This window comes from Lathyrus oleraceus, chromosome 5 (genome assembly GCF_024323335.1).
Source record: "Lathyrus oleraceus cultivar Zhongwan6 chromosome 5, CAAS_Psat_ZW6_1.0, whole genome shotgun sequence".
In the NCBI taxonomy this organism is placed as follows: domain Eukaryota; kingdom Viridiplantae; phylum Streptophyta; class Magnoliopsida; order Fabales; family Fabaceae; genus Lathyrus; species Lathyrus oleraceus.
This window is the reverse complement of record NC_066583.1, coordinates 467947607-467974926: the sequence shown is the minus strand read 5'-3', so window position 1 is coordinate 467974926 and position 27320 is coordinate 467947607. Positions and strand designations below refer to the sequence as shown.

The window sequence follows — 27320 nt, the reverse complement described above, 5'->3', positions numbered from 1 at the left end:
TACGATTTTTTATTAGACCGGTTCGATTTTAGAGGAAACAAAAACAATTCTAAAATTATATAATTGATTTTAGAATGATTTTGAGATTTTTTATTCTTCTTTAAAATTAATTTTACTTGAAAATAAATTTTTTAATTATTTTTATATTAAATTTTATGAATCAATTCAATTTTGAATAAAATTATTTAAATTTAAATTATTTTACATTCAATTCCCTTTCACTCAAAATCATAATCATTTTTAAATAATCAATTTACTAAAAACAATTTTGTATTGGGAAACAAACGCACACTTAGGCATTGTTTCATTCTTCTATCCTACAGTTCAAACACTTTCTCTCTTTAACACTTTCTCTTTTTAATCTCTCTATGTTCTCTTTCACCTCAAACAAACATCTTTAATTTTCCATGTAAACTATATTGGTTGTTGTGTTTGTATGGTCATCTATACAATAGAAGTAATTTCATTTTAATTTTAATTTTCAACGTCTTCATCATGAATGTAAATAACAGAAGTAATCTTCATTACGCAGACACTGATGCAAGAGAACATGATACGCATTAAAGCAAGGCGATATTTCTGGCAGGAGACCTTTCTCTCACATAAGAGGCTAAAATTTCCGCTTTTTTATCTTTTCAGTTTTTAATCTTTAGCAGCGGTTTTCAAAGCCTCCTAAAATTTTCAGTTTTTGCTTTTGTTTTTAACCATTTTCGACGGTTTCAACCCCTGTAAATTTTTTTTTTTTTAATTATTTAGCGGCAGTTTTAAACCACCATAAAATAAACACGGAAGTTTTGCATGCTAAATAGTTGAAACAGAAGAAAAAAAAATGCAAAATTTCGGATATTATGTGAGAATTCTATTGAGGTCTCTCAAGATAGACATCACCCTAAAACAATAGAAATATAAAGGAACAATGAATATGTAGTATTCTCCATCCCGCAGTGACTAACGAGTGACGCATTTGATAAATGACCCATTTTAATTTATAATGCAAATCATTTTTTTTTTAATTCTACTTTTTAATTGTTACTACTCATCACTCCCCAATATTTGATAACGTGTATTTTGATAAAAACATCATTGTCTCTTTTACATTTTTAATTTTTTTAAATATGTGTGAAATACTCAATTGAATCACTCATTATGAAAAGGAGGAAACAACATTTTTTGTATCTTCTAAAGTAAGTTGTTAGTTGTTACATGGTTCTCACTAGGGGTGTTCAAATTCAAATCAATTCAAACAAAAATAGTAAACCGATCCAAAAAAACCTAAAATCGCATAAAACCAAAATTATTGAGTGTGTTTGAATATCATTTGTAAAAACTGCATGGTTCGGATCGGATTTTGGATTGATTTTTCAAAATCGATCAAAATCAAACCGTGTGTGTATACAATTGACAACTTTTAGTTCCAGATTATCCTTTTTTTAGAATAGATCTTGGGGAAGAAGTTTTGCAAAATTGTCACTATCCGGTATTTCATATAAAATGACAGGTCGAACCAAAACAAAATACTTTTTTTTTAATTGCGATCCATTGGACATAGATCCAATTTTTCATTTCTTTTATTTCTTGCATTTTTAATATATATATATATATATATATATATATATATATATATATATATATAAAATAGTATGATATATTCTGTTAATTTATTATTAGATGATATTTATTTATTTTTAAATACTATTTATTAGTTTAATTTAATCTATTTATTTATTTTATTTTATTTGTTTCAACCATAAGGAGTCATTATCATTTTGTAATATTAACTTTTAATTTAGTATATATTATATATTCTATCAAATTTATTATTTATTAATATTTTTATAACATTAATAAAAAATATAATTTATAATTTGGATATCCAAAAAATTGATTCAAATCCAACCGTATGAAATTGGATGGGATCATATCTGATTTTTTTAACCTATCATCCAAAACCGAACCAAACCGCGAGTAAATTTATATTTGGATCAGATGAAATTTTGCTTCAAATGTGAGAATTGAATCTCCCTTGACTAACATGATTATGCATGGAAGAAAAGATGAATGTGTATTGAAAAGATTGAGAAGATCAAGCTTTGCTTGATTCATATGTAATCTCTCATTATTGAATTGGTTATCACTTTGCCTATTTATGCAAGAATGAAGTTAGTTATAATCTAACTAACTTCATCCACACACTAACTACTTTAATATACAACATAACTAACCTACCATACAGCTTCACTAATTTTACTACTAATACATTTCAATACTCCACCTCAAACTCATGATGGTTTGGCACACACACTATTGAGTTGGTCCCTAAAGTTGTCAAACAAGTTGGAAGATAGAGGCTTAGTGAAGATCTCTGCAAGTTCGGAAGGAGCTGTAACATGTTGTATTTGTAACTTGTCTGCCATAACATGTTCACGAACAAAATGAATATCAAGCTCAATGTTTTTTGTACGAGCATGTAGTATGGGATTATTGGACAATGTTACAACACTCATGTTGTCACACAAGAGGGTTGGTGATAAATATGGAATTATCAGCTCACGAAGTAACGATTCAATCCACAAGGCTTCGGATGTAGCATGAGCTAGCGCACGGTATTCCACTTCTGCACTTGACCATGCGACAAGAGATTGTTTCTTGGAGCTCCATGCTACAAGGTTTGGGTTAAGGAAAACATATGACCTTGAGGTATCGACGCTCATCAGGGCCACTAGCCCAATCGGAATCATTGTATGCATGTAGGGAGAAATTCTATAGATTAGAAGCGAGATTCGGAATGAGGTCATGATTGCGTGTGCCACTCAAATAGTGTAGAATTAGTTTTACCACACTCTAGTGTGAGTCAAGTGATGCAGACATGTATTGGCAAGCTTTGTTCACTGAGAAAGCAATGTTTGGTCTTGTTAAGGTGACATATTGGAGTGCACCAATTGTAGATCTATAGAGGAATGAATCTGGAATTTTGTCATCCCCGTGAATGCACCAATTGTAGATCTATAGAGGAATGAATCTGGAATTTTGTCATCCCCATGAGTGCACCAATTGTAGATCTATAGAGGAATGAATCTGGAATTTTGTCATCCCCGTGAGTGCACCAATTGTAGATCTATAGAGGAATGAATCTGGAATTTTGTCATCCCCGTGAGTGCACCAATTGTAGATCTATAGAGGAATGAATCTGGAATTTTGTCATCCCCGTGAGTGCACCAATTGTAGATCTATAGAGGAATGAATCTGGAATTTTGTCATCCCCGTGTTTACTCAGTTTGCATGTACTGAACATTGGTGTGTTGACTTCTTTCGCTTCTAACATGTTTACCTTGCATAGCAGATCTTTAATGTACTTGGTTTGAGTGAGAATAATGGGTCTAGTTGATTGGTGATGTACCTTAATGGATAACTACAACAAGCATGAAAATGGCAGGATTTAGATTTCTGGAAGAACAACATCACCATCAACATGATAAAGTGCACTAACCAAATGATCCACTGTGGTACCTTTGAGCTTAACGGAGATTTGAGGTTTTGGATGACTATTGTTTATACCTTGAACCACTTAGACCAAAGGAAGAGCCTTTGGAATGACATAAAAGGTATTCACTACCACCAACAGGGGCCTTGGATTCTGTTAGGTGATTTCAACAATGTGTTAAAAGCTCAAGACATGATTGGAGGCACTATGGTTACTAAAAGGGAGTACATTGACTTGAGAAACATGATGGACCAGACTGATTTATTTGAAATGGATAGTAAGAGGTACTACTACACTTGGTCAAATAAACAATGTGAAAATTCTATCTATTCCAGAATTGACAGAGTGCTTGGTAATTTGGATTGGCTCCAAAAGCATAATGATTATAGGCTCACGGTCACGCACCCTAGTGTTTCTAACCATGCCATGCTCTGCTTGCACATGTCTGGTAATCATTTCAGTAGGAAAAAGAGCTTCAAGTTTATCAATAGTACTGCTGATAAGGAAGGTTTTTTTAGAACTGTTGATACTAGCTGGAAGATGTTTATATCTTGTAGGCATATGTATGTGTTGTTGAACAAACTGCAAAGATTGAAACCAAGCCTTAAGATCTTTAGTAAGCCTATTACTGATGTGAAGATTAGCATTGTGAAGGCTAGAGCAAACCTGCAAACAACCCAGTTAAACATGTGTAATGATAGATTGAATACTGATAAGATTGAGCTGGTAAAAAAGCATACAGAAGAGCTCCTTAATTTGCAAAAACTGGGCTAAATTGGATTGGCTTAAGCTTGGTGATGGTAATAACAAGTACTTCCATGCCTCCACAAAAGTTAGACATAAGATGAAAAGTATGAGCACCTTATTTATAGATGATGGTACTTTCCTCACTACTCAAGAGGATATCCATAGAGAAGTGATGCATTTTTACTCTAACCTAATGGGCAAAGCTGACACTATTTTGAATGGCATTGACATTAATTCCCTGGGAAAAGGTCCTCGGTTGAACAATGGCCAAAGGCAAAGGCTTGATGCTCCAGCTACTGAACCGGAAATTATCAAAGCTCTTCATGGCATTAGTGATTTAAAATCTCCAGGTCTGGATGGATATCAAGCTTATTTCTTTAAAAAAGTTTGGCAGGTGGTAAAGAGTGATGTGATTAAGAATGTCCAGGATTTCTTCTATAATGGCAAAATATTTAAATCTTTTAAATGTACCTTGGTGACCCTCATTCCTAAGAGTATGAAGGCAAATAACATTAGGGATTACAGACCCATTTCATGCTGCAACAACATTTATAAAATCATCTCCAAGGTTCTAACTACTAAATTGAGCAAGGTTTTATATAGTATTGTTGATAAAAACCAGGCTGCTTTCGTCCCTGGCCAAGATATTCACAACCATATTCTCTTGGCCTATGAATTAATCAGAGGGTACTCTAGAAAAGGGGGCACGCCAAGATGCATGATGCAAGTGGACATCCAAAAAGCCTACGGTACTATTGATTGGAAGGCTTTGGAGTGTATCATCAATGAGATTGGATTCCCTGGTCATTTTACCAAGTGGATTATGCTTTCTATTTCCTCTGTTTCTTACAGGTTCAACATAAATGGGGAGTTCTCTGATATTATGATGGCAAAAAGAGGGTTAAGACAGGGTGATTATATCTCACCATTGTTCTTTGTCATCATGATGGAATATTTGAACAGAATTTTGAAGAATATGTAGAGAGACAATATTTCAACCTCCATGCCAAATGTGAAAAACTTGGCCTCACTAACCTTTGCTTTGAAGATGATCTGTTATTGTTTTCTCAAGGGGATAACATCTCTGTTGAGATCATGATGAAGGCTCGCAAGAGTTTCTCAACTCCACTGGTCTTAAAGAAAATCCAACAAAATGCCATAACTATTTTGGAGGAGTGGAGACGAATATTAGGGAAGATATCATGCAGCTTACGTCTTTCAAAGAGGGATCCCTCCCCTTTTTGTACCTGGGAGTGTCGATGACTAGTAAGAAGCTCACAATCCATCACTACATGCACCTGATTGACAGAATTGTACGTCGAATTACTCACTGGAGTGCTAGACTGTTGAGTTATGTGGGGAGAATTCAACTCTTGAAAAGTGTCACTTTTGTTGTTATGAATTATTGGATGCAGTGCTTCCCTTTTCCCAAGTTTGTGCTCCATAAAATCGATGTCATTTGTAGAACCTTCATGTGGACATGTGGTATGGAATTTAGCAGGAAAGCTCCCATTTCGTGGAAGTCGATGTGCATGCCTACTAATCAAGGATGTTTATTTATTTAACCTTGATGTTTGGAACCGTGCTAATTTGGTCAGGCTGTTGTGGAATATTAGTGACAAATCAGATTGCCTTTGGGTGAAGTGGGTTCACACATACTACCTGAAAAACCAGACTGTAATGGAGGTTGAAGTTAGGCATAGCTCCTCTTGGATTCTTAGAGCCATTTTGAACCAGAGAGAGATTATTCAACCGCTGCAAGTTTGGACTGAGATGCTACAGGCTAACAAATTCAGCATGAAGAAAATGTATAAAGCTCTTTTGGATGCCAATCATTAAGTTGAGTGAAGATCATTGTTCTACGGTAGTATGGCATGGCCTAGAGTGCGACTCAGCCTTTAGCTTGCTTGCCATGAAAGGATAGCAACGAAAGATCGTCTGACTCGGTTTGGTTTGATAACTTGTAGTCATTGTTGTTTTTGTAATGCTGTTGAAACCCAACAACACCTTCTCTTTTGCTGCCCCGTGACTAAGCTTGTTTGGGAAAAGGTCCTAATTTGGGCACATTGGCATCACAACACTGCTGATATGTTGGATGGAATTAAATGAATTATGAGGAATAACAAAGGGAAAGGGTGGAGGTCATCCATCAGAAAACTTGCAGCTACGAAAACAATATATGTTTTCTTGCGTTATAGGAATGACAAAGTTTTTGGCAAGGATGTGAATAATACTAACATAGTTGATATCATCATTGATACTATTGTTTATAGGGGATTGACTAATGTGAAACTTAGGCCTCATTTAGCTAGATTGATGATGATTTAACTTAGTGTCTTTTTTGTTTTTTTGTCCTTTTGCTTTTGCTTGGGCTGGATCCGTGTGATCGCTTTGTACAAATCGCTTTTTGAATTAATTCAAAGTCCTTGATTAAAAAAAAAACAAATATAATTATTATTGTATGAAACATTTTTAAAAAATATTTTATAAAATTATCATTTATTAAATATATGTGAGAGATAAATTTACAAAAATGAAAAACTATAATAATATTAAATACTTAAAAGAATAATAAAAAATAATAATATTAATGATTCAATAATATTCTAAAATGACTTTCAATTTAGTACTACTTTATTAAGTGATCTATAATCTACTTTTAATATATAAAAGTTAATTACCACCATAATGACTTAATTACCCTAATTACAATCCATAATACAGCTAATTTCATGTTCTTATAAGTAATTTCATATTAAACTCTATTTAATACTCTAACTAACTCTATCATTTTACAATTTAATAAATTTGTCTCGACAACATAAAAATTGATTCAACTATATATTATATAAAATATAATTAAAAAATTGATTCAAATATATCAAAATACATTAAAAGAGAGTTTTTCATTGGGTAAGGTGATGTATGATATGAGTAATTTCCAATGGGTGAATTATTTTATGGATTTGGGATAAAAAGAGAATTTTGAAATCTTGAATTATTTTATGGTTTGATGAAAATTAGGATTTTATTTTATTGAATAAATTGATATTATTATTATTATTAATATTGTTATTTATTAATATTTATTATCATCATTATTAATCTCGTTTACCCACGTAATAACTCAAAATATTCCAAAACCACTATTCCAAAACCACTGACAATATTATACTCTCTCCGTTCCTTTATAAGTGTCACTTTCTTGAAAAAAAATATTTCTTTTTAATTCACTACGCCAAAAATGACTTTTAACAGCGCATCTTAGACAGCGCTTTTAAAAGAAAGCGCTGTCTAAAGTTAAAATTAAAATAAAGCGCTGAAAATGTTCCAAGAAAATAATGAAAGCGCTTTTTAATATAGACCTTAGACAGCGCTTTTGATAAAGCGCTGTCTAAAGTCTTTAAATTAAAAAAAAAATTTAAAAAACAAAAGCGCTGTCTAAGGTGGGGTTTAGAAAGCGCTTTTGGAAAGCGCTGTCTAAGGCATACCTTAGAAAGCGCTTTCCACAAAAGCGCTGTCTAAGGTCTAATAAAAATAAAATTTCAGACCTTAGCGCTTTCGTTTTTTGTTCATTTGTTTTCCCTCTTCTTCACTCACGCAGTCGTAACCTTCTTCTCCTCAGTCTCCAACAGCCATAACCTTCTTCTCCAAAACACGACATCACGCATATCACCCTATTTTCCTTCAACTTCCGAAAACCCTAGTTTCTGCCTTCAAGGGTCCCTCCGCCGTCACCCGCCGCACTCGCCTCTCACCTCCGAACCTCCGCCGTCACCCAAACAATCAAAGGTTGCAGCGCAAGGAGACACTTGAATACGGTACGTTCTGCTCTAATGCACTTCCTCTTCTTCCATTGTCAATTACAATAAGAAAAATTAATGAACTCAGTGGGATTTCTGTCATAGAATGAAGTTAGAATGTTGGAGTGTTCTTGGATTTGTTACTGCAATAGTTTCTTTCTTTTATACTTGTTGCAGTTGTATGTTTTGCCTATGTTAATTGCTCTGCTTGAATGGACCCGTTGTTGTTTATTATAGCCTTGTATGTGTGCAATTAGATCCATGGCTGAACGTATGTGTATGGGTTGGTGTTAGCATATGGCTGCCCTGTTTCAAGATACTTCTTTTTCGTTTTTATTGTTTTTCTTGTGTTTGTGTGTTTTTTCTGAGCTAGGGTGATTCTATGAGTACCATGTTCAATTTCTAAATTGTTTGGAGCCTCCTTAGGTTTAAAGTTTTTGCAGGCAGTTTATTTATTTGCATGCGCACTTGTGAGACTTTTTAAAGAACTTATGGAAACAACTTATAAGTTATAACATGTCCATAAGTTGTTTTCAGCTTATTTATTTGCATAGAGTATAATAAGTGCTTATGCCTTAAGTACTTATTTATTGGATATAGAGTCTAAATCAAATATTTGAGAATTAAAGTGAGGATTATTACAGCATATAGGATGGTAGAAAGCTCTTCTATTGATTGTATCTTCCACTTTTCAAAATCATTTTCTGTAAAGGTTGCTATGATCAAGAATTGGATCAATCCAAAGAAACATGTGAATGAAGTCATTGTGAGTTTAGCTGGATACTTTTTCACAACAGGATCCTGCACAAAAATTTACAATTCTTGTTATAAAATTGATAATTGAAAATGTTTAGGGTTTAAACTTTAGGTATTTCCCGGTGTATGATTATTGATAATTATACCTGAAAAACTATCCAACCGGCCCATGATAAACAATGTCCAAGCAAGAATATGCAACCCCATGTCCAATTTTGATTTTTTGTTGAAGAGGTGATGTTTTCTTGCATTTGAATAGGTAGTTTTTTTTCTTTTTAACTGTGAAAGTGTTGTTCATCTCACTTTCATTCTAAAGTAGGAAAACCATGGATAAAACATGGATCTGTGCCGATCGAATGACCAAAGAGTACGAGAGTGGGGTTTTGGAATTCGTTAAGTATGCTGTTCAACACGCTGAAAACCCCAGACGAATGCATTGTCCTTGCTTGCGTTGTTGTTATATTGGTAAGGTTGACGCACATGGATTGAAATCGCATTTGCTGAGGCATGGAATTGATCAAAGTTATCAGTGTTGGATATTTCATGGTGAGAAAATTAACGAGAATGTTGAATCGAGTGGAAAAAGTAGTACGACCTATGCTTCATACGACAAAGACACGGAAACATACGATTGTGATCGAGTTGAAGAGATTGTAGAAGCACTGGAAGAAGATCTTCATGATTGTCCTGAAATGTTTGAGAGGATGGTAAGCGATGCTGAGAAACCGTTGTACAAAGGTTGCACTAAATTCTCAAGACTTTCTGCGGTATTAAAGTTGTACAACTTAAAGGCGGGTAATGGATGGTCGGATAAAAGTTTCACAGAGTTGTTGGCCCTTATGAGAGAAATGCTACCGGATGATAATGTTCTTCCTAATCGAACCTATGAGGCAAAAAAAATGTTGTGCTCTATTGGCATGAGCTATGATAAGATACATGCTTGTCCTAACGATTGCATTTTGTTTCGTAACGAATATGCAATGTTAACTGAGTGCCCTAAATGCGGTTTGTCTCGATATAAGAAAAGATTATCTCCCGCAAAAGTCTTATGGTATTTTCCGATAATTCCGAGATTTAGGCACATGTTTCGTAGTGAAACCGATGCAAGACATCTTACTTGGCATGCAGATGAAAGAATTATTGATGGAATGTATCGGCATCCGGCTGATTCACCACAGTGGTCGAAGATTGATAATGATTATCCTGAGTTTGGATCAGAAGCAAGAAACCTTCGATTGGCATTATCTACTGATGGAATGAACCCACATGGTCTTCAAAGTATCTCACATACCACATGGCCTGTGATTCTTATGATTTATAACCTACCTCCGTCGCTATGTATGAAGCGTAAGTACATGATGTTATCTATGTTAATCTCTGGGCCTAAACAACCAGGGAATGACATAGACGTATACTTGACACCTCTGATCGAAGATTTAAAGATTTTGTGGGAGAACGGTGTGGAGGTTTATGATGGATATAGGAAAGAAAGTTTCAATTTGAGGGCGATGTTGTTTGGCACAATTAATGATTTTCCAGCATACGGGAATCTATCTGGGTATAGCATTAAAGGTCAACGTGCGTGTCCTGTTTGTGAAGACGGAACCGATACGATTCGATTGGAACTTTGCCAGAAGAATGTGTTTCTCGGTCATCGTAGATTCTTACATTCTAAACATCACTACCGTGGGTGGAGAAAAGCATTCAATGGAGACACCGAACATCGTAGAGCTCCACCCGCATTGTCAGGTGAACAAGTTTTTGAAAAGGTGAAAGATGTGTGTACTGAGTTTGGCAAGCCTTTTGCACATAAGATTGTGAAAGGTGGGTGGAAGAAAAGGTCGATATTTTTTGAATTGCCATATTGGAAGTCTTTGTACGTGAGACATTTTCTCGATGTTATGCATATTGAAAAAAACGTATTTGAAAGTGTTATCGGTACATTACTCAATATAAAAGGCAAGTCTAAGGATGGCCTTAAAGCAAGGGAGGACATGTTAAAAATGGGAATGAGAACTGAATTAGCACCCGTGAAGAAAGGAAGACGAACATATCTACCACCTGCTGCTTTTACTTTATCTAGAAAGGAGAAAAAAATTTTGTGTAAGTCTCTGAGTGAAGTTAAGGTTCCAGAAGGATACTCATCTGATATCAGAAGACTTGTTTCTATGAAAGACCTCAAGTTGAAGAATTTGAAGACACATGATTGCCATGTTATAATGGAACATTTTCTACCGATAGGTATACGTTCTATTTTGCCAGAAAAAGTAAGAAGTGCCATAACTAAATTGTGTTTTTTCTTTAGGTCAATTTGTAGTAAGGTGATCGATCCCGAGATCTTACCAACACTACAAAAAGAGATTGTAATTACCTTGTGTGAGCTTGAAATGTATTTTCCTCCGTCTTTTTTTGACATAATGGTTCATTTAGTTGTTCATCTTGTGAAAGAGACACAGTTGTGTGGACCAGCTTATATGAGATGGATGTACCCTGCTGAACGGTATATGAAAATATTAAAAGGGTACGTGAAATCCCGAAGTCGACCAGAGGGTTGTATTGTTGAACGATACATTGTTGAAGAAGCTGTTGAGTTTTGTACTGAATATTTGTCTAACGTTCAATCGATTGGACTCCCCAGAGCTCAGATTTTCGACAAAATGGAAGGTAAAAAATTAATTGGGAATAAAATTGTGACAATATCAAGGGATGAACGGGATCAAGTTCATTTGTATGTTCTGCACAATAATAATGAGGTTGAGCCATATGTTGAAATGCACAAGGATGTACTCCGAAGGTTAAATCCGAACAGAAATGAAAATTGGATAGTTATAGAGCACAATCAAAGTTTCATACAATGGTTGAAGGATCATATTTATTTGAAGCGCTCTTCAGATCCTTCTTCGGTAACAGAAAGGTTGAGATGTTTGGCATATGGTCCAAGTTTGCATGTGTTTTCTCATAGCGCATATTCAATTAATGGATACACATTTTATACCAAAGAACAAGATGATAAGAGTACTATGCAAAATAGTGGTGTCACCGTGCTAGCTGAAGCAATGCATATATCAAGTATGAAGGACTTAAACCCCAAATATGCAAATTTGTCATATTTTGGAGTTATTGAGCACATTTGGGTGTTTGATTACGAGAAGTTTCAGATTCCCATCTTTGGTTGCAAGTGGGTGAATAGTAGTGGCATACGAATGGATAAGTCTGGATTTTTGCAAGTTGATCTTACTAGGGTGGGGTACAAAGATGAACCTTTTATTCTAGCATCTCAAGCTAAACAAGTGTTCTATGTGAATGACCCGAAGAGTACAAAATGGTCTATAGTGCTTTTCTCTAACAAAGTGACTGATGATAGCGGTGTCGATCAATGTGATATTGATGTTGAGAATGAGTCACGCATTAGACGGAATGAGTTGAATAGAAATGATGAAGTTGAGGATCTTATACCGGATGAGTCATATATAAGAAACGATCATAATGAGGGAATTTGGATCAATTCATCCGTACGCATTGCTAAGAAACAAGTGATTAATATTCCAACAAAGAAAAGAAAGAGATGTTAGTGACTTAGTAGGTAAATTATCCATGGTTTCTTTATTTTTTGTTTTCATTTGTTTTGATTATAAGTTATATGTGGTAATGCATGATTTCATTATATTTTTGTATTCAATTGCTTTGATTATAAGTTATATCTGATAATGCATGATTTCTTTATTTTTTTGTTTTCAATTGTTTTGATTATAAGTTATATTTGATATTTGATGGTTTCCTTGGTTTATTACAGGTTAGACATGGCTGATGACCAACATGAGGAAGTTAGTAAAGTATCCGCGGAAGAAGAAATCCGAAGAGGCATCACAGTAATGCGAAGGGTGGTCCAAGGAAGATCTCGAGGCATCATACTAGATGTCTCTTGGAACAACCAGGGACAACTTATAGAACCTAATGGGCATACCTTAACTAGTTTCATCGGTGCACTAGTAAGGAATGAAATTCCCATTACATGTGATGATTGGAGAAATAAAGAGTTGAAAGAGTCCAAAGAAAAAATTTGGAGTGAGATAAAGGTACAATCATTTGGCCCTTAATTATACGGTATCAATTATGTTTTTTCAATTACCGATACTAACTATCAATCTGTATGTTTTTCTTAGCGATGTTTTAACATCGAAGACGAAAGAAGAGGGTTTTGTATGAAATTGGCCGGAAAGCTTCTTAGAGGATTTCGGACATTTTTATCATCCAAGTTCCTTAAGGATGCGGATGGTAATTTTGTGGATGCGGAGCTTCCTAGAAAATATGAAAGTTTGATATCGGCTGAAGAATGGGAAGCTTTCAAATCCAAAAGACAAGACCCGACTTTTCAAAGAATAAGTGCTACAAATCGGGAAAGAGCATCAAGTCCCGCATATCCGTACCGAAAAGGACGTGTCGGATATGGACGCTTAGAACAATCCATGGTAAGTATTTATAAATTGCGAAAACAAATTTGTTCATCATATATTAGTTTTATCTGATCAAATTGTATGACTTAATGTGTAGCTGCAGAAGGAGGAAAGTTCAGAAACATCTCTTCCTGCACATGTTTTGTGGAAGGAAGCCCGTGTGGGCAAATCTGGAGTTCCTCAAGAAGACGTTTTAAACACCAGAAATGTGTAAGTATAACATTTTTTCATTAATTGAATAACATTTTTATACACAAATATTTGACATGTATACGGTATTCATCTGATTTTTCAGGAGGAGCTATCTCAGACTCTATCTCCCGATGATATTAAGAACATACTTAGTCGGGCATTAGATGTCCCTGAGTATTCTGGTCGGGTGAGGGGTAAGGGATTTGGAGTCACTCCGACCTCCCTCAGTGTTAAAAAAGGAAAGGCTCCTAGTAATCGGGAGCTTCATGCAAGATTGGAAGCCATGCAAGCTGAGCTTGATGCATTGAGGAGAGAAAGAGAGGCTAGCGCCTCAACGGTATACAGAGATGCTTCGGACAAAAACAGTATCAACTGTACCTTTCAACCGAACATTCCAGAGGTAATTACATATAATTGTCTTAAATTGAACTATTTGCTTAAATTATGTATTTGACATATATACACATTAACGATTTCTTGTTATTATTGGTTTTAGGGCATTTCCCATTGTCAGCTGTATTTGTCGTCACCACACTATCGGATGGTTGGCAAGGGAAAAGTGCATAACGTTAGCGGAGTATTACTCCACACTAGAGAGCTCCCTGCTGGATGTTTGAAGGTATCAGTTGATATTGCAGTTGACCCGAATGCATTATTACCATATCCTAGCGATGATTCGGATGCAACAACGGTGCACGAAGCAGTAGGTTCGTTTGTTGCATGGCCGACAAACCTCATATGCGTAGGATATGAGGTATGCTTAAAACTTATGTTAACTTTAATGTGTATATTCAAAGTTTAAAATTTATGCTTAAAATTTTACTTACATATTTTCCTTGATTATGTTAAATAGACTCCCACAAAATCCAAATCAAGAAAAGAGGTAATATACAATTATATGACATATATTCATGGAAGTTGTTACATTCTTAATTTGATCTAACTATTTATATGACATGTAGGTTCAAGAAAATGAGGTTAGCAATGCCTCCGCACAACAAATAAAGGAGGTTAGGAACGCCTCCGCACGGGTAAAAAGTTCTGGTGCTAAGAAGACCGTAGCTAGGAAAAAACCTACCACCAAGTATAGGTCGTGCCTCAGGACATTTATAGAGATGACCGATATACCGACCGGAGGTGTTCGGACTATACATATGGAGGAAGGGATTTTCGGCTTTGCTCACGACCAAATGATTGGTAATGAAGACTTCATGCAAGTTTTTGGTCATGAAGAAATCGGCGTCAACGTTGTCAATACATATATTAGGTAAATCCGGTCTACTTTGTTTTATTAATTAAACAACTTATGTTAATGATGTTTACTTTATGTTAATCCGGTTTACTTTATGTTTCAAAAGAGGTGTTAATGATGTTTTTATATTAGGTTTTTGTATGACAAAATGATGCGCCCCAATGATTTGGACGAGTCATTCGGATTCTTAGCACCCGCGAGCATCAACTTAGGTTTAATCTTAAATAGACCGGATACCGTGACGGAGTACGTTCTTCGGACCCTCAATGACAATAAAGATGCGGAGAAGTTGTTTTTTATACCGTTTAATACCGGGTTAGCATTTCATTCTAAATTCATCTATTATAATTATTTTCCAAGTTACCATCTAACATTTGCCTAATCATTACAGTGGACATTGGTTGTTGCTCGCAATCAATCCTATCCGAGAAATTGTGTATTATCTTGACTCGTTAGGAAATGATTGGACAACATACCCGGATATGAAGTTCCTAATTGACACGTAAGTGAGAATGTTCAAAAATTTTCTTAGTTTATGTGAATTGTTCTAATTGCTTCATTTTTATTTTATTAGCATCCTACAAGCTTTTCGGGCCCAACGAGATATCCAAACCTCAAGGAGGGGCGCCAACCGCATTACATGGATTAAAGTGGCGGTATATTTTTAATTACCACATTTTTTATTATATTAGTGATGACACTTGATAAAACTTAGGATTTATAATCCATATTTTTTTTTCATGTAGTGTCCTCAACAACGTAATCAAATAGATTGCGGGTATTTCGTGTTGAGGTTTATGCGGGATACTCTTGCTTTGGGCCGATTAGTGATTCCCACCGATGTATGTATTTCTAACTTATGAGTTATTTTTATATTTACACATATCTCATATAATTAAATAGTTGGAATTAATTCAAAATATGTTATATTATTATGTAGTACTTTGAGGAATTCAAGTGTGCATTTTATACAAAGGATCAAGTGGACGAAATCAAAGAGGAGTGGTGTCAATTCATGATAGAGCTCAAAGTTTTTTCATAAATTTGTGTAATTTTGTAGTATATTTGTAATATATGTAATGACTTGTAAATGTGTACATAAATTTGTAGTATATGTAATGACTTGTAAATGTGTACATAAATTTGTATATATTTTGATACATTTAAGGCAAAATTGGTTTGAATTGGTATATATATATTTGTTAGCCAAAAATTGGTAGAAAAAAGGCCAAAATGGCATGTATAAAATGTGATTCTGTCTGTCAAAATCTGGTTGAAAACAGGTAGAAATTCTGGTTTATAAACCTGGAAAAAATGTGGTTTAAAACAAAAGCTACAAAAATTTTCGTATACATTAGACAGCGCTTTTGGAAAAAGCGCTGTCTAAGGGGGGTCTTAGAAAGCGCTTTAGGCAAAAGCGCTGTCTAAGGGGGGGGGGGCTTAGACAGCGCTTTATGAAAAGCGCTGTCTAAGCCCCCCCCTTAGACAACGCTTTTGCCAAAAGCGCTGTCTAAGGTATACCTAAAAAAATTAAAATAGGAGGGTCTTAGAAAGCGCTTTAGGCCAAAGCGCTGTCTAAGGGGGGGGGGGGGGGGGGGGGGGGGGGGGCTTAGACAGCGCTTTTAAGATTTCAAAAAGCGCTGTCTAAACCTTTAGCAGCGGAGGTTTAGACAGCGCTTTAAAGCGCTGTCTAAGGCTAAAAAAAGCGCTGTCTAAGGTCTTGTTTGGCGTAGTGATTGTCACTTGCTAAGTTCAATGTAGTATTAATTGCTCTTTTGTCAAAATTACCCCTAGGTAATTATTACAGAGAGAGAAAAAGTAAAATGAATATAATATATAATTAAGGGTATTATAGGTAAAAGAAGAGTTATTGTGTGAAAAGTAACAACAATGATTAGATTTCTTGGTATGTATAAAAAATAAAAAAATGACACTTAAAAAGGAACGGAGGGAGTACCATTTTAACTAACTCTACCATTTTACAATTTAATAAATTTGCCTCGACAACATAAAAAATGCATTTTCCTATTACTTGCACGCCGAAAATTTCCTTGGGAACACAACAGTCTTCACGCCTTCTTCTTCAAGAATGCTGCTAATCAATTCGATGTTATATATGTGTAACATCAAAGGTTGGATCCTTTTCAGCATTTTGCCACACACCTCTATCAAATTTATATACTTTTTTTTTTCCAGGTTATTAGGTTTTTAATTTTATAGTCATCTAAATTTGCAGTTACATTAATTTTTGAATTTTTTTTCAGTGAAAATGAGTAGAAAGGTTGATTCTGTGAAAGACATCAATGACTCAAAAGAAACTTGACGTCTTGCTGTTCGAATAATGGATGTTTGGAGTGTTGTGAATAATAAGGGTATTGAACATTTGGAGATGATTGTTATGGATTCCTTGGTAAATTGCTTTTCTTTTTTTAAGTATAGATTTTTGTATGATACTCCCTCCGGTCTCATATGTAAGCAAAAAAAAAAAAAGCTCACCCTTTAAGAAAGTGGCTATATATTCATTTAAGTAATGGAAAATATACATTTTTTCCATATTTACCCTTATTTATTAATTTAGAAATAAATTAATATTTTTATTATAACCATTTAATGGTTAGTCAATTTTTATTAATACCATTTAATGGTTAGTCATTTAGTGGTTATATATTCCACTTACTCTTACTAAAATTTCCTGTAGAAATTTGTCCCGCCTAAAAACAACACTTCTTAGTCCATTTACTGTATTCTCCACCCGCCTAAATTTCCATGGTCCCGCCCTGTAGAAATTTAACATTTTCATAGTGAGTTCTATAAATACTAAAGCTTTTGGTTCTCATTTTCATAGCCAAAATTTTACATTTCCTGTATCATTATCTTTTGGTTCTCATAAAAATGCCTCTTAATATTGATCTAAACACTCCATATATTGATCATGAAATGATGGAATGCAACATAACACCATCCATTAATCTAAATGATCCTTCTTCAAGTAATTTTAACTTGTCTTTTAAGGACCTACATGGTAGTTCATCAAATGAAGAATACATGGAAGAAGCTAATATGTTCAATTGTGAAAATGATTTTGAACATGGTATTTTTAATATTAATGAGGACATTGATGTTGATGCTTTATATTCAAATGAAGTTCATGTCATGGAAGAAGGTAATATGCTCTAATACTTTTATGTTAGATAATTTTTGAACAACTTAATTAATTTTTTTCACTTTTAATACTGTTTTATAAAATTGCAGAGAGTGAATTTATTCCAAATGAAGAAGATGGAGAGGAGACTGAATTTAATCAATATGAAAGTGATGGAGAAACTGAAAGTATTGCAGCTAGTAAGATTTTTTATCATATCATTATATTTTTGTTTGTTCATATCATTACTGTGTCATCTTTTTTTCATATCATATCATTACTTTTTGTTTTCTATTCATTACTACATTGCCATATTTTGTTTATAAATATAAAACATGCATGAGTCATGCATTAGCAACAAACATGAGACATGCATAAATTAATATAAATGGAGTGTCATCATTTGTTTTCTATTCATTACAGAGCCATATTTTGTTTGCCAATAAGAACATGTAGTAACAAACATGAGACAGTAGCAGCGTAGCAGCATATACTTGTTTCTTAATTATTTTCAATTTTTTCATGCAGTGTCCACAATGGTTCAACATGAACCTGAAACTTTTAGGAAAAAAAGATCATTTTTAAACAATGATCAACGGAAAATAATTGCTCAATTATTGATAAAGAATAGTTGTGGTGGAAAACTAAAATCCGGAACTGTTATATGGTTGGCATCCAAATACTCGGTATCCATCGATGTTATTTATCGAATTTGGAAGCAAGTATCTCAAACAGGTGATGCGTCTCATAAAAGAACAAAAAATTGTGGTCGGAAAAGAGTTGCGGTAGATATTGAAAAAGTGCGGGATATTTCGTTAGCTAAACGTAGCACTCTTCAGAGCCTCGCATTTGTCTTGGGCATTAGCAAAACAGCATTGTTTAAGTTTGTAAAGGATGGGACTTTGCGTCGGCATTCAAATGCTCTAAAGCCACAAATGAAAGATAGCAATATGAAAGATCGTCTTAGATTTTGCTTGTCCATGCTTGAAGAAACTAGTCTTCCTCATGATCCGGAGTTTAAGTCTATGCATAATATCGTCCACATAGATGAAAAATGGTTCTACATGACCAAAAAATCAGCTAACTACTACCTTCTTGAAAATGAGGATGAGCCATATCGCACATGCAAAAATAAAATTTTTATTGGAAAAGTCATGTTTTTAGTAGCAGTCGCTAGGCCTAGATTTGATGACGGTGATAAGGAGATATTTTCGGGAAAAATTGCCGTCTTTCCTCTTGTTCAAAAAGTTGCAGCAAAAAGGTCAAGTATCAATAGAGCTTCGGGTACACTTGAAACTAAACCGATTACTTCTATCACTAAAGAAGTTAGTCGAAATTTTCTAATCAATAAAGTGTTACCTGCAATTAAAGAAAAATGGCCGAGAGAACATGCAATGGAAACAATTTATATACAACAAGATAATTCTCCGTGTCATGTTTCTATTGACGATGAAGAATTTCGTAAAGCAGCTTCTGAAGGAGGATTTGACATCCGTTTATCTTGTCAACCACCGAATTCTCCTGATTTAAATGTTTTAGATCTGAGTTTTTTCAATGCCATTCAATCATTACAACAAAAAGAAGTTTCAAAATCAGTTGATGAACTCATTGAAGTTGTGCAAAACTCATATGATAATTTTTCTAGCAAACAATCTGACAAAATTTTTCTCACACTTCAATCTTGTATGATTGAAATCATGAAAATTAAAGGATCTAATAATTACCGAATTCCCCATATGAAGAAAGAAGTGTTGCTTAATCGAGGCATACTACCTACGCAACTAAAATGTGACCGAGAGTTAGTTGAAAATACTTTTCAATATTTAAACAATGATAATTAAGGTACGAACTTGTTGGTTTATATAATCGTATTTTCTATAAATTTTTAAATAAAATAGTGTACGCTAATTTTTGTCAAATTTGATTTATTCATTTTTCAGGAGGTTGGTTCTAGATCATGGAATTTACATGGAGAAGGAAATATGAAGAATGCTAGTTAGTTACATTAGACTTATTAGTTTATGTGTTGTACTACCTATTTCATATTATTGGTACTGTACATTACAATAAGAAGAAAATATGAAGAATGCTAGTTAGTTTACATTAGACTTACTAGTTAGTTTCATGAAGAATGCATGTTAGTTCCTTACTGATGGCACTGGTACTGCACGTTAGAATTTTTTAACAAATGAAAAATAAAATAGACAATGACATTACTCCAAAAAACCAATAGAAGATGATTAGAAAAATAAACATTAAACATCACAATCATAAAGAAACATAGCAGTACAATTCTTTAACAGTGCAATAGAAACAACAAAGAAACATTAAACATCATAAAAATCCAAATAAGAACACACCTAGTTTAAATAATCTAAGTAAATTTTTATCATATCTTTAACCTCTTCTTTCTTGACACCAAAGTTCAATGCTGGTAATTTGTTCAGATCAAACTCATCCATATCTAAGTATTCAACAATGGTGTTTTCATTTGTTGGAGTTAGAGCATTTTCACTTTCATTCTTTGGAGTGATATTTTCTGCACTTTCATTTGTTGGAGTTTGAATTGTTTCAGGAACTTTATTGTCTTCGATACCTAAATCAAAAGATGGAAACTCATTAGCTAAATGATGTGGGTTTGCCATTTTTAGAGTATAAAAAAAAAAGGAAGAACAAGACTCATGGAGTTTTGTACAAGATGATACTGCACCATTTATAATAGGATATGACTTTTCAAAAGTCAATGATAACAAATGCAACGTTTCAGAATAAATGCTCTTTTGGAAGTGTAAAAAGTGGAGTTATTATAGGAATAAACATGAATATTGAAAAACTAAATTTGAGGGTAAAATTGGAATGGTATATTTAATTGTAACCATTGTAATTAATTTTTGCTTATATTTGAGACTCCAAATTTTTTTTTTTGCTTACATATGAGACCGGAGGGAGTAGTTAGTAATTACAACAAAATGCTTTTTTGTATAACATATAAAAAGAAGATTATTTTTATTTTGTTAGGGTGATCGGATTCAGGTCCTTATTCGTCATGACCATTTACTGAAATGGAAAGAGGTCATTAAGGAGAATATGACCTGCATTATAAACAATGGCAGTGTCTATAACAATGATTTTCAGTGGAAGGTATGTGATCATTCAAAAAAAATTGTGTTTCTTGGTGGTACCACAATGAAGGCAATCGAACTTCAAAATATTCCACCTAAAGGATATTTCTTTAAAGATTTTGGTGAGATACTTCAAGGCAAATGCAAAACCGATAGACTGAAAGGTAATTTAAATTCTATTATAACTTATATAACTTATATATTTGCAAACACATTGAATAATGAACCTTACTTTAATGTAGATATTATTGGTGCTGTTAGTGAGATAAACCATATCCAATTCAACACTCCGGGGAAGAAAGTTGTTGTTTCTGTTGTGCTGAAAGATTTGAAGTAATGCGCATTGTTTTCATAACTTATGTGTTTGATAAATTTATATATTTTGCATCACTGAATCCCATCATATAATATTGTTTATTTATATTGCGAAATAGGGGTAATTGCATAAATTGCAATTTATGGGAAATCTATGGATCAAAATTTTTGACTTACTACAATGATCCTAAAAACAATGGAGCTATTATAATTCTGCTCACTCATGCAATGGTAAAAGATGGCCAAGGTATTACACTATCAGACTTTATAAATATATAGCTGATTTGTATTTTTCATTATACGTTCAATAATTTTTATATTAATTATATAATTTTCAGTGTCAAATGCATGGAGTGGTTCCAAATTGTTGATAAATGAAGGTTAATATACGTTCATTTATTATGAAGGTTAATATTTGCGCTTTTATACCTAAAATTAGTAACAGATTGGAAAACTTCATCCATTACTAAATAAATATATTTTTATTTCTTATGTCCAAAATCTCAATGATAAATGGAATGTTTATTCATAACATTAACAATGAAATGTTTATTATATATCAATATACCAATAAATTGTAAAAATATTTTTGTATTATATTTTTTGATTATTTCCTTAATATAGTATACAAAAAAATTAAGCAAATTATATTACTATAAATTAATAATGTTTTACTTTATTATGTCCCAAACTGGAAAAAGTTATTTGTGGAAATTTTTTGAACCCATTTATTGATCATTTAACATCCATTACATTAAAAAAAACTCTTATGCAATAAATTTGTGTACGTTGATCCAACCATATATATATATATATATATATATATATATATATATATATATATATATATATATATATATATATATATATATATATATATATAAACAAAAAAATATATTATATTTTAATTTTTAACACTCCTTTGCTAGTTAAAAGAAAAAACTAATAGAGTAAAGAACAATATTCTTTATGGAGGAACATACCTTACAAATATATTTGTAACACTCCTATATAATTTGAATAAATAATTTATATTCTTTCATATTTTGCCATTTAAAAGTTTTACAGCTATAAAATGCATAGTGGAGTGTAAGAAATGCAGGATAGAGTTAAATAATTGTAGAACAAAATTGTAAAAAAAAAATATGGCAGAAGCAAAAAAATAAAAATATATCACTTTAAAATGCATTTTATATACGAATATAAAAAGAATTTAATAAAGATGCATTGATAATATAAGTTTTTTTATACTATCATCTAATTAAAATATATCACTTTATTATATTATAAATGTAATTTAAATTTTTTAATACGATTTAATAGAATATACAATCATCATTAATTAATAATATAAAATTAATTTACACAATCGGACTATCTCTTTTCTCATATAAAAATAAAAAATATTAAATGCATACCGTGATTTTTTTTAAATAACCACAATTTTCAAAATAATTTCCCAAATAACCATTTAAAAAAAAATCTAAAATAACCACCTTTTAAAACAGATGCGCCAGATGAACTGGCGCATCCATTTTTCATCATGAGGAGACGCCACCTTTAGTGGCGCATGCATTGGTTGCCTCATGAGGAGGCGCCAATGCCTATGGCGCCTGCTTGTTGCATGTGGTGTATGCACCAATTCATTTGGCGCATACACCCATGTATTTTCTTTTCTTTCTTTTTTTATTAAATAATAAAAAATAATATAAAAAAAATATTCATGATATAATAAATGTTACATGGGATTGACAAAAATTTAATGACCTGCCCGATCGAAACATCCCCCGATTCCACATCCAGGTGCGTTAGTTTGTCTTTGAGGTCTCCCACGATTTTCCTAAGGTGTTTGGGGTCTCCAACGACGCTTCCGTAATGGAGTTCGGTGCCCATGTCATCATAGTTAGGTCGATGGGGTTGGGTGGATTGTGGACGGTATAATTGCCAAATTGGGACATTGAATCGTTTTGGAAACGAAGTAGTGGTTCCTGGGACGTACTATAGTTAAACAATGGTTTTGTATTTTGGTGATGAGATGTTTGAGTGGTCATTGGTTGGGGGCTACAATGAAGTGACCCATATGAATCATCTGAGCTATTAACGATTGTGGTTGAAGCCTATGGTTGTTGGTGGGTAGGGTTGTATTCTTGGTTTTGTGGTTGGGTGGGTGACATGAATGGATTGCGATGTTGGGTGTTTGGTTGTTGGATGGATGACATGAATGGGTTGCGAAGTTGGGTGTTTGGTTGTTGGGTGTATGTGGTAGGTTGATGGTGTGAGGTTGGTTGTTGGGTTTGGGTGGTTTGACATTGGTGTTGGACAAAGACTTGTTGTTGGGCGTACGATGACGAAACTAGTTGGTGTGGATCTATCAAATGTTGTGGCTCAGGCACAAATTGTTGCATTGTTATCCACCTAAATTATGCCATATATTGTTGAGTTGGTTTTGCACCATGGATGACTGGTTCATTTAAGATGTGTTGTCGTCGATTCCTCCATTGACGACACATCTCTTTTGCAAAGTCTCTCCAGTCGGGTTAATTCCATTGGGCATCAACTCTTTTTTGATGTCAATCTCCCAAACACGTCGGAGGTTCTGGAATCTGTTGTTGCATGCCGAACTGTAGTTTTACCCGGTCACTCTGGTGCATTTCCACAGTAGTGAACTGGATAATTAGTGTCTTTGCTGTCCAAACTGCAACATCGGCATGGTTCACCTGATGATCAAGACCTAGATATGGCCTCCAGATAAACTGTACAACAATATGACACAATTAGATGATAAATAATTTGATAAGTATTTTAAAATTAAAATAGAGTTTTGTAGGAGTATTATATCGTCTGGAACAATGTAGTCAATTAGATTGCGATAGACTACTATAGCGTGTTTTAGACACGTATTGTAGTTCATCCCCCTTACTGACCACCTAGATAAAAAAATTGAAAAATATTATTTACAGTTAATTGTAATATAAAGTATAATTAATTAAATGGTAAAGTGTTAAACTTACTTTGTTGCAAACGGGAACATGAATGTATTCTCGTTTATCGAGGCGAGTGACAACATTGTTGACCAACCCCATACTTGTAACAAATACGCACATGAAAAAAACGTACAAGTATTCTTTTTTGCATTTTTACACATTGCACTATATAGATGGGGAAACACAGCTGAACCCCAATTATATGTACTTACCTTATTAATATTGTGTAACAACAGTAAATACATAATATTTACTGAATTACCTGTACTTTCTGGAAATAAAAAATTATCAAATAAAATCATAATATAACATCGAGCTTTAATTATTTTTTCATACTCGGTTGATTCTTCGGACAATATTATACTCGCATAATATTATTTAAGATATTTTAAATTTATACCTTGCCCCCTTGCTTGACCGGATGTCTCTCCCTCAATTTGGTCGTCACACAAAGGGGCACTCAATAATTTGTTGCAGATAGAGTTATCCTGGTTTACTCTACCATTCACGGCCTTACCATCTATACGGAGACCCAACGACATGTATACATCCTCAAGTGTGATGGTACACTCACCTAAAGGAAGGTGAAATGTATGGGTCTCGGGTCTCCATCTCTCCAACAAAGCAAGAATGAATTTGTAGTCCACCGAGTACGAGACTATGTTGAGGAGATTTCCAAATCCATATCCTCTAATATATGGTTCTATCAAAGGATCGTGGGGTACATATTCATGTACACGGAATCAAAAATTCTTTGAGTCCTAATAACACATAAGTAAGAAATACAATAAGAAGAAGTAATATATAATACAAACATAGATAAGAAAGGTATACTGAATAAATATGGAATAAGTAAAAAGAGAATGATAACATACAAATGTCGAGATATTCTCGAGCGTTCCTCTGTGCTCATCACCCATAGTCAACAGAGACATAATGCTGAGAGGAGTCTTACAAACAACTTCCAAAATACTTGTTGGCTCTAAAACAGTATGCTCCAGGGACTATTGTCAAGTTGGAAACGGTGCCCGCGTATACACAAGATGGGACGTGTGCTATTGGAAATGGAATATTCCACCGTCTCTTCTGGGCATATCAACCATGCATTATAGGTTTTTCTTTCTGTGCACCTATTATACAAATTGATGGTACATGGTTGTACGGGAAATACAAAGGAACATTACTGATGGCAGTGGCACAAGATGGCAACAACAACATTTTTCCAATCGCCTTTGCCCTTGTTGAAAGGGAGAATGCTGAGGGATGGAGGTTTTTCCTAAGAAATCTCCGATTGCACGTTGCACTGCAGCCTAACTTATGTTTGATCTCCGACAGACACCCTTCAATCATCAGTGCATATAATAACATTGATAATGGCTGGCAAGATCCTCCTTCGATGCATGTCTTCTATATTAGACATATTGCTCAGAATTTCATGTGGGAAATCAAAGACAAGACGTTGCAGAATAAGGTTGTCAACGCAGGTTATGCATTATCAGAACCTTCTTTCAAACACTACCGCGAAGAAATAAGATTGTCAAACGTAGATGCAGTACGGTGGATCGACAGTATTCCATTGGAGAAATGGACTAGGGCATACGACAACGGTCAACGTTGGGGCCACATGACAACAAATCTTGTGGAATCAGTGAACTCTGCCTTCAAAGGCATCTATAACCTACCTATAACTGCTTTGGTACAGGCAACATATTTCAGGATATGGGCGATGTTTGAGACCAGACATTCCAAATGGAGTTCAGTGTTGCAATCTGGGCAGTTGTTCAGTGATGCTTTCAATGAAATTCATTATACATGAAGCTGTCAAAGCAAACACACATGTGGTCACGGTGTTTGACCATACTAAAGGTTGGTATAGTATTGTCGAGTCCATGGATCACAATGAGGGAATGGCGATAGGATAATGCAGAGTCGAACTAGATAGAGGTTGGTGCGATTGTGGAAAGTTCCAAGCCTTTCGTATGCCTTTCTCCATGTCATTGTGGCATGTTCAAAGGTTCGAAGTGATCCATCCTACTTGCTATCTAACGTTTACAAAGTCACCAGTCTATCAAATGTTTATAAAATTAGTTTTTCCGTAGTAGCAAAAGAGGATTACTGGCCAGAATATCAAGGGGACATCGTCTGGCACAACGAAGTTATGCGAAGGAAGAAAAATGGTCGCCCAAACAGCACCCGCATTCGAACCGAAATGGATACGGCGAATAAAACGGTTAGATTATGTAGTTCATGTCGTCATCCAGGTCACAATAGTACTAACTGTCCTAGTGTTGGAACGAGCACAACCAGATAAATTCACATGTACCTCCGTTGCAATATATGAAAAACTAAATTGATTTCATATTATAAGTTTGTGAGGAAAATACCATTACATAAACAACAACACAAACAATTAAAACAACTACAATACAATAACTATACGATTACAACCATCAAAACAATTTTGAACATGTAATGCATCATCCTATGGGCATCTCGGACAGTTGTAATATCCACCCATTCACGCACTACTCCATTTTAGTTGAACATGGACACAAGCCATTAGATTCTTCTAATCCTTTCACCATCTCCAATTTATCCATCTAACCAACTGTTCAACATCTGATTAAGACGTTTAAACGAATCTATATTTCAAATTCGAATCTTTATCGGAGACGCAACGGTGGAAAATATTAAATCGACATTTCGCTTGTGAATGTATTCAGACATGGTTAAAACTCAAAAACTTGAAGGAGAGTGGAGTTGAATAAAAGAAAATATGGTTGTAAGGGAAGATTTGTGTGAAAAATATTGCATACAGGGAGAGGTATTTATATAGAGGAGATAGAAAATGTATGCGCCAAGAGGCTAGGCGCCTGACATGTCAAGACATGTAGGCGCCATAGGCATTGGCGTCTCCTCATGAGCCAAAACGCAGATGCCATAGGCATTGTCGCCTCCTCACGAGGCTCCCAATGCAGGCGTCATAGGCCTTGGCGCCTCCTCATGATGGAAAACGGATGCGCCAATTCATTTGGCGCATCTGTCTTAAAAGGTGGTTATTTTGGATTTTTT

General features: G+C 34.2%; 2 protein-coding genes across 2 annotated transcripts; both read left to right on the top strand.

The window, feature by feature from the left end:
• Window positions 1-12612: 12612 nt before the first annotated feature.
• LOC127085497 (uncharacterized) lies at window positions 12613-13337 on the top strand. Its single transcript, XM_051026013.1, has 2 exons — window positions 12613-12863; window positions 12951-13337. The coding sequence occupies exons 1-2, from the start codon at window positions 12660-12662 to the stop codon at window positions 13311-13313; spliced, it is 567 nt and encodes a 188-aa protein (XP_050881970.1). The 5' UTR covers window positions 12613-12659; the 3' UTR covers window positions 13314-13337.
• Window positions 13338-17577: 4240 nt separating this feature from the next.
• LOC127081374 (uncharacterized) lies at window positions 17578-19813 on the top strand. The gene is made up of 4 exons (XM_051021634.1): window positions 17578-17848; window positions 17938-18027; window positions 18356-19625; window positions 19768-19813. The coding sequence occupies exons 1-4, from the start codon at window positions 17578-17580 to the stop codon at window positions 19811-19813; spliced, it is 1677 nt and encodes a 558-aa protein (XP_050877591.1).
• The last annotated feature ends 7507 nt before the right edge of the window (window positions 19814-27320 follow it).

Bases quoted from the DNA above. Each gene is read 5' to 3' on its own strand.
- LOC127085497 (XM_051026013.1), top strand. From the start codon at position 12,660: ATGCGAAGGGTGGTCCAAGGAAGATCTCGAGGCATCATACTAGATGTC. The intron at 12,864-12,950 runs GTACAATCATTT...TGTTTTTCTTAG, and splicing joins AAATTTGGAGTGAGATAAAG to CGATGTTTTAACATCGAAGA.
- LOC127081374 (XM_051021634.1), top strand. From the start codon at position 17,578: ATGCCTCTTAATATTGATCTAAACACTCCATATATTGATCATGAAATG. The intron at 17,849-17,937 runs GTAATATGCTCT...ATAAAATTGCAG, and splicing joins AGTTCATGTCATGGAAGAAG to AGAGTGAATTTATTCCAAAT. The intron at 18,028-18,355 runs GTAAGATTTTTT...TTTTTCATGCAG, and splicing joins AACTGAAAGTATTGCAGCTA to TGTCCACAATGGTTCAACAT.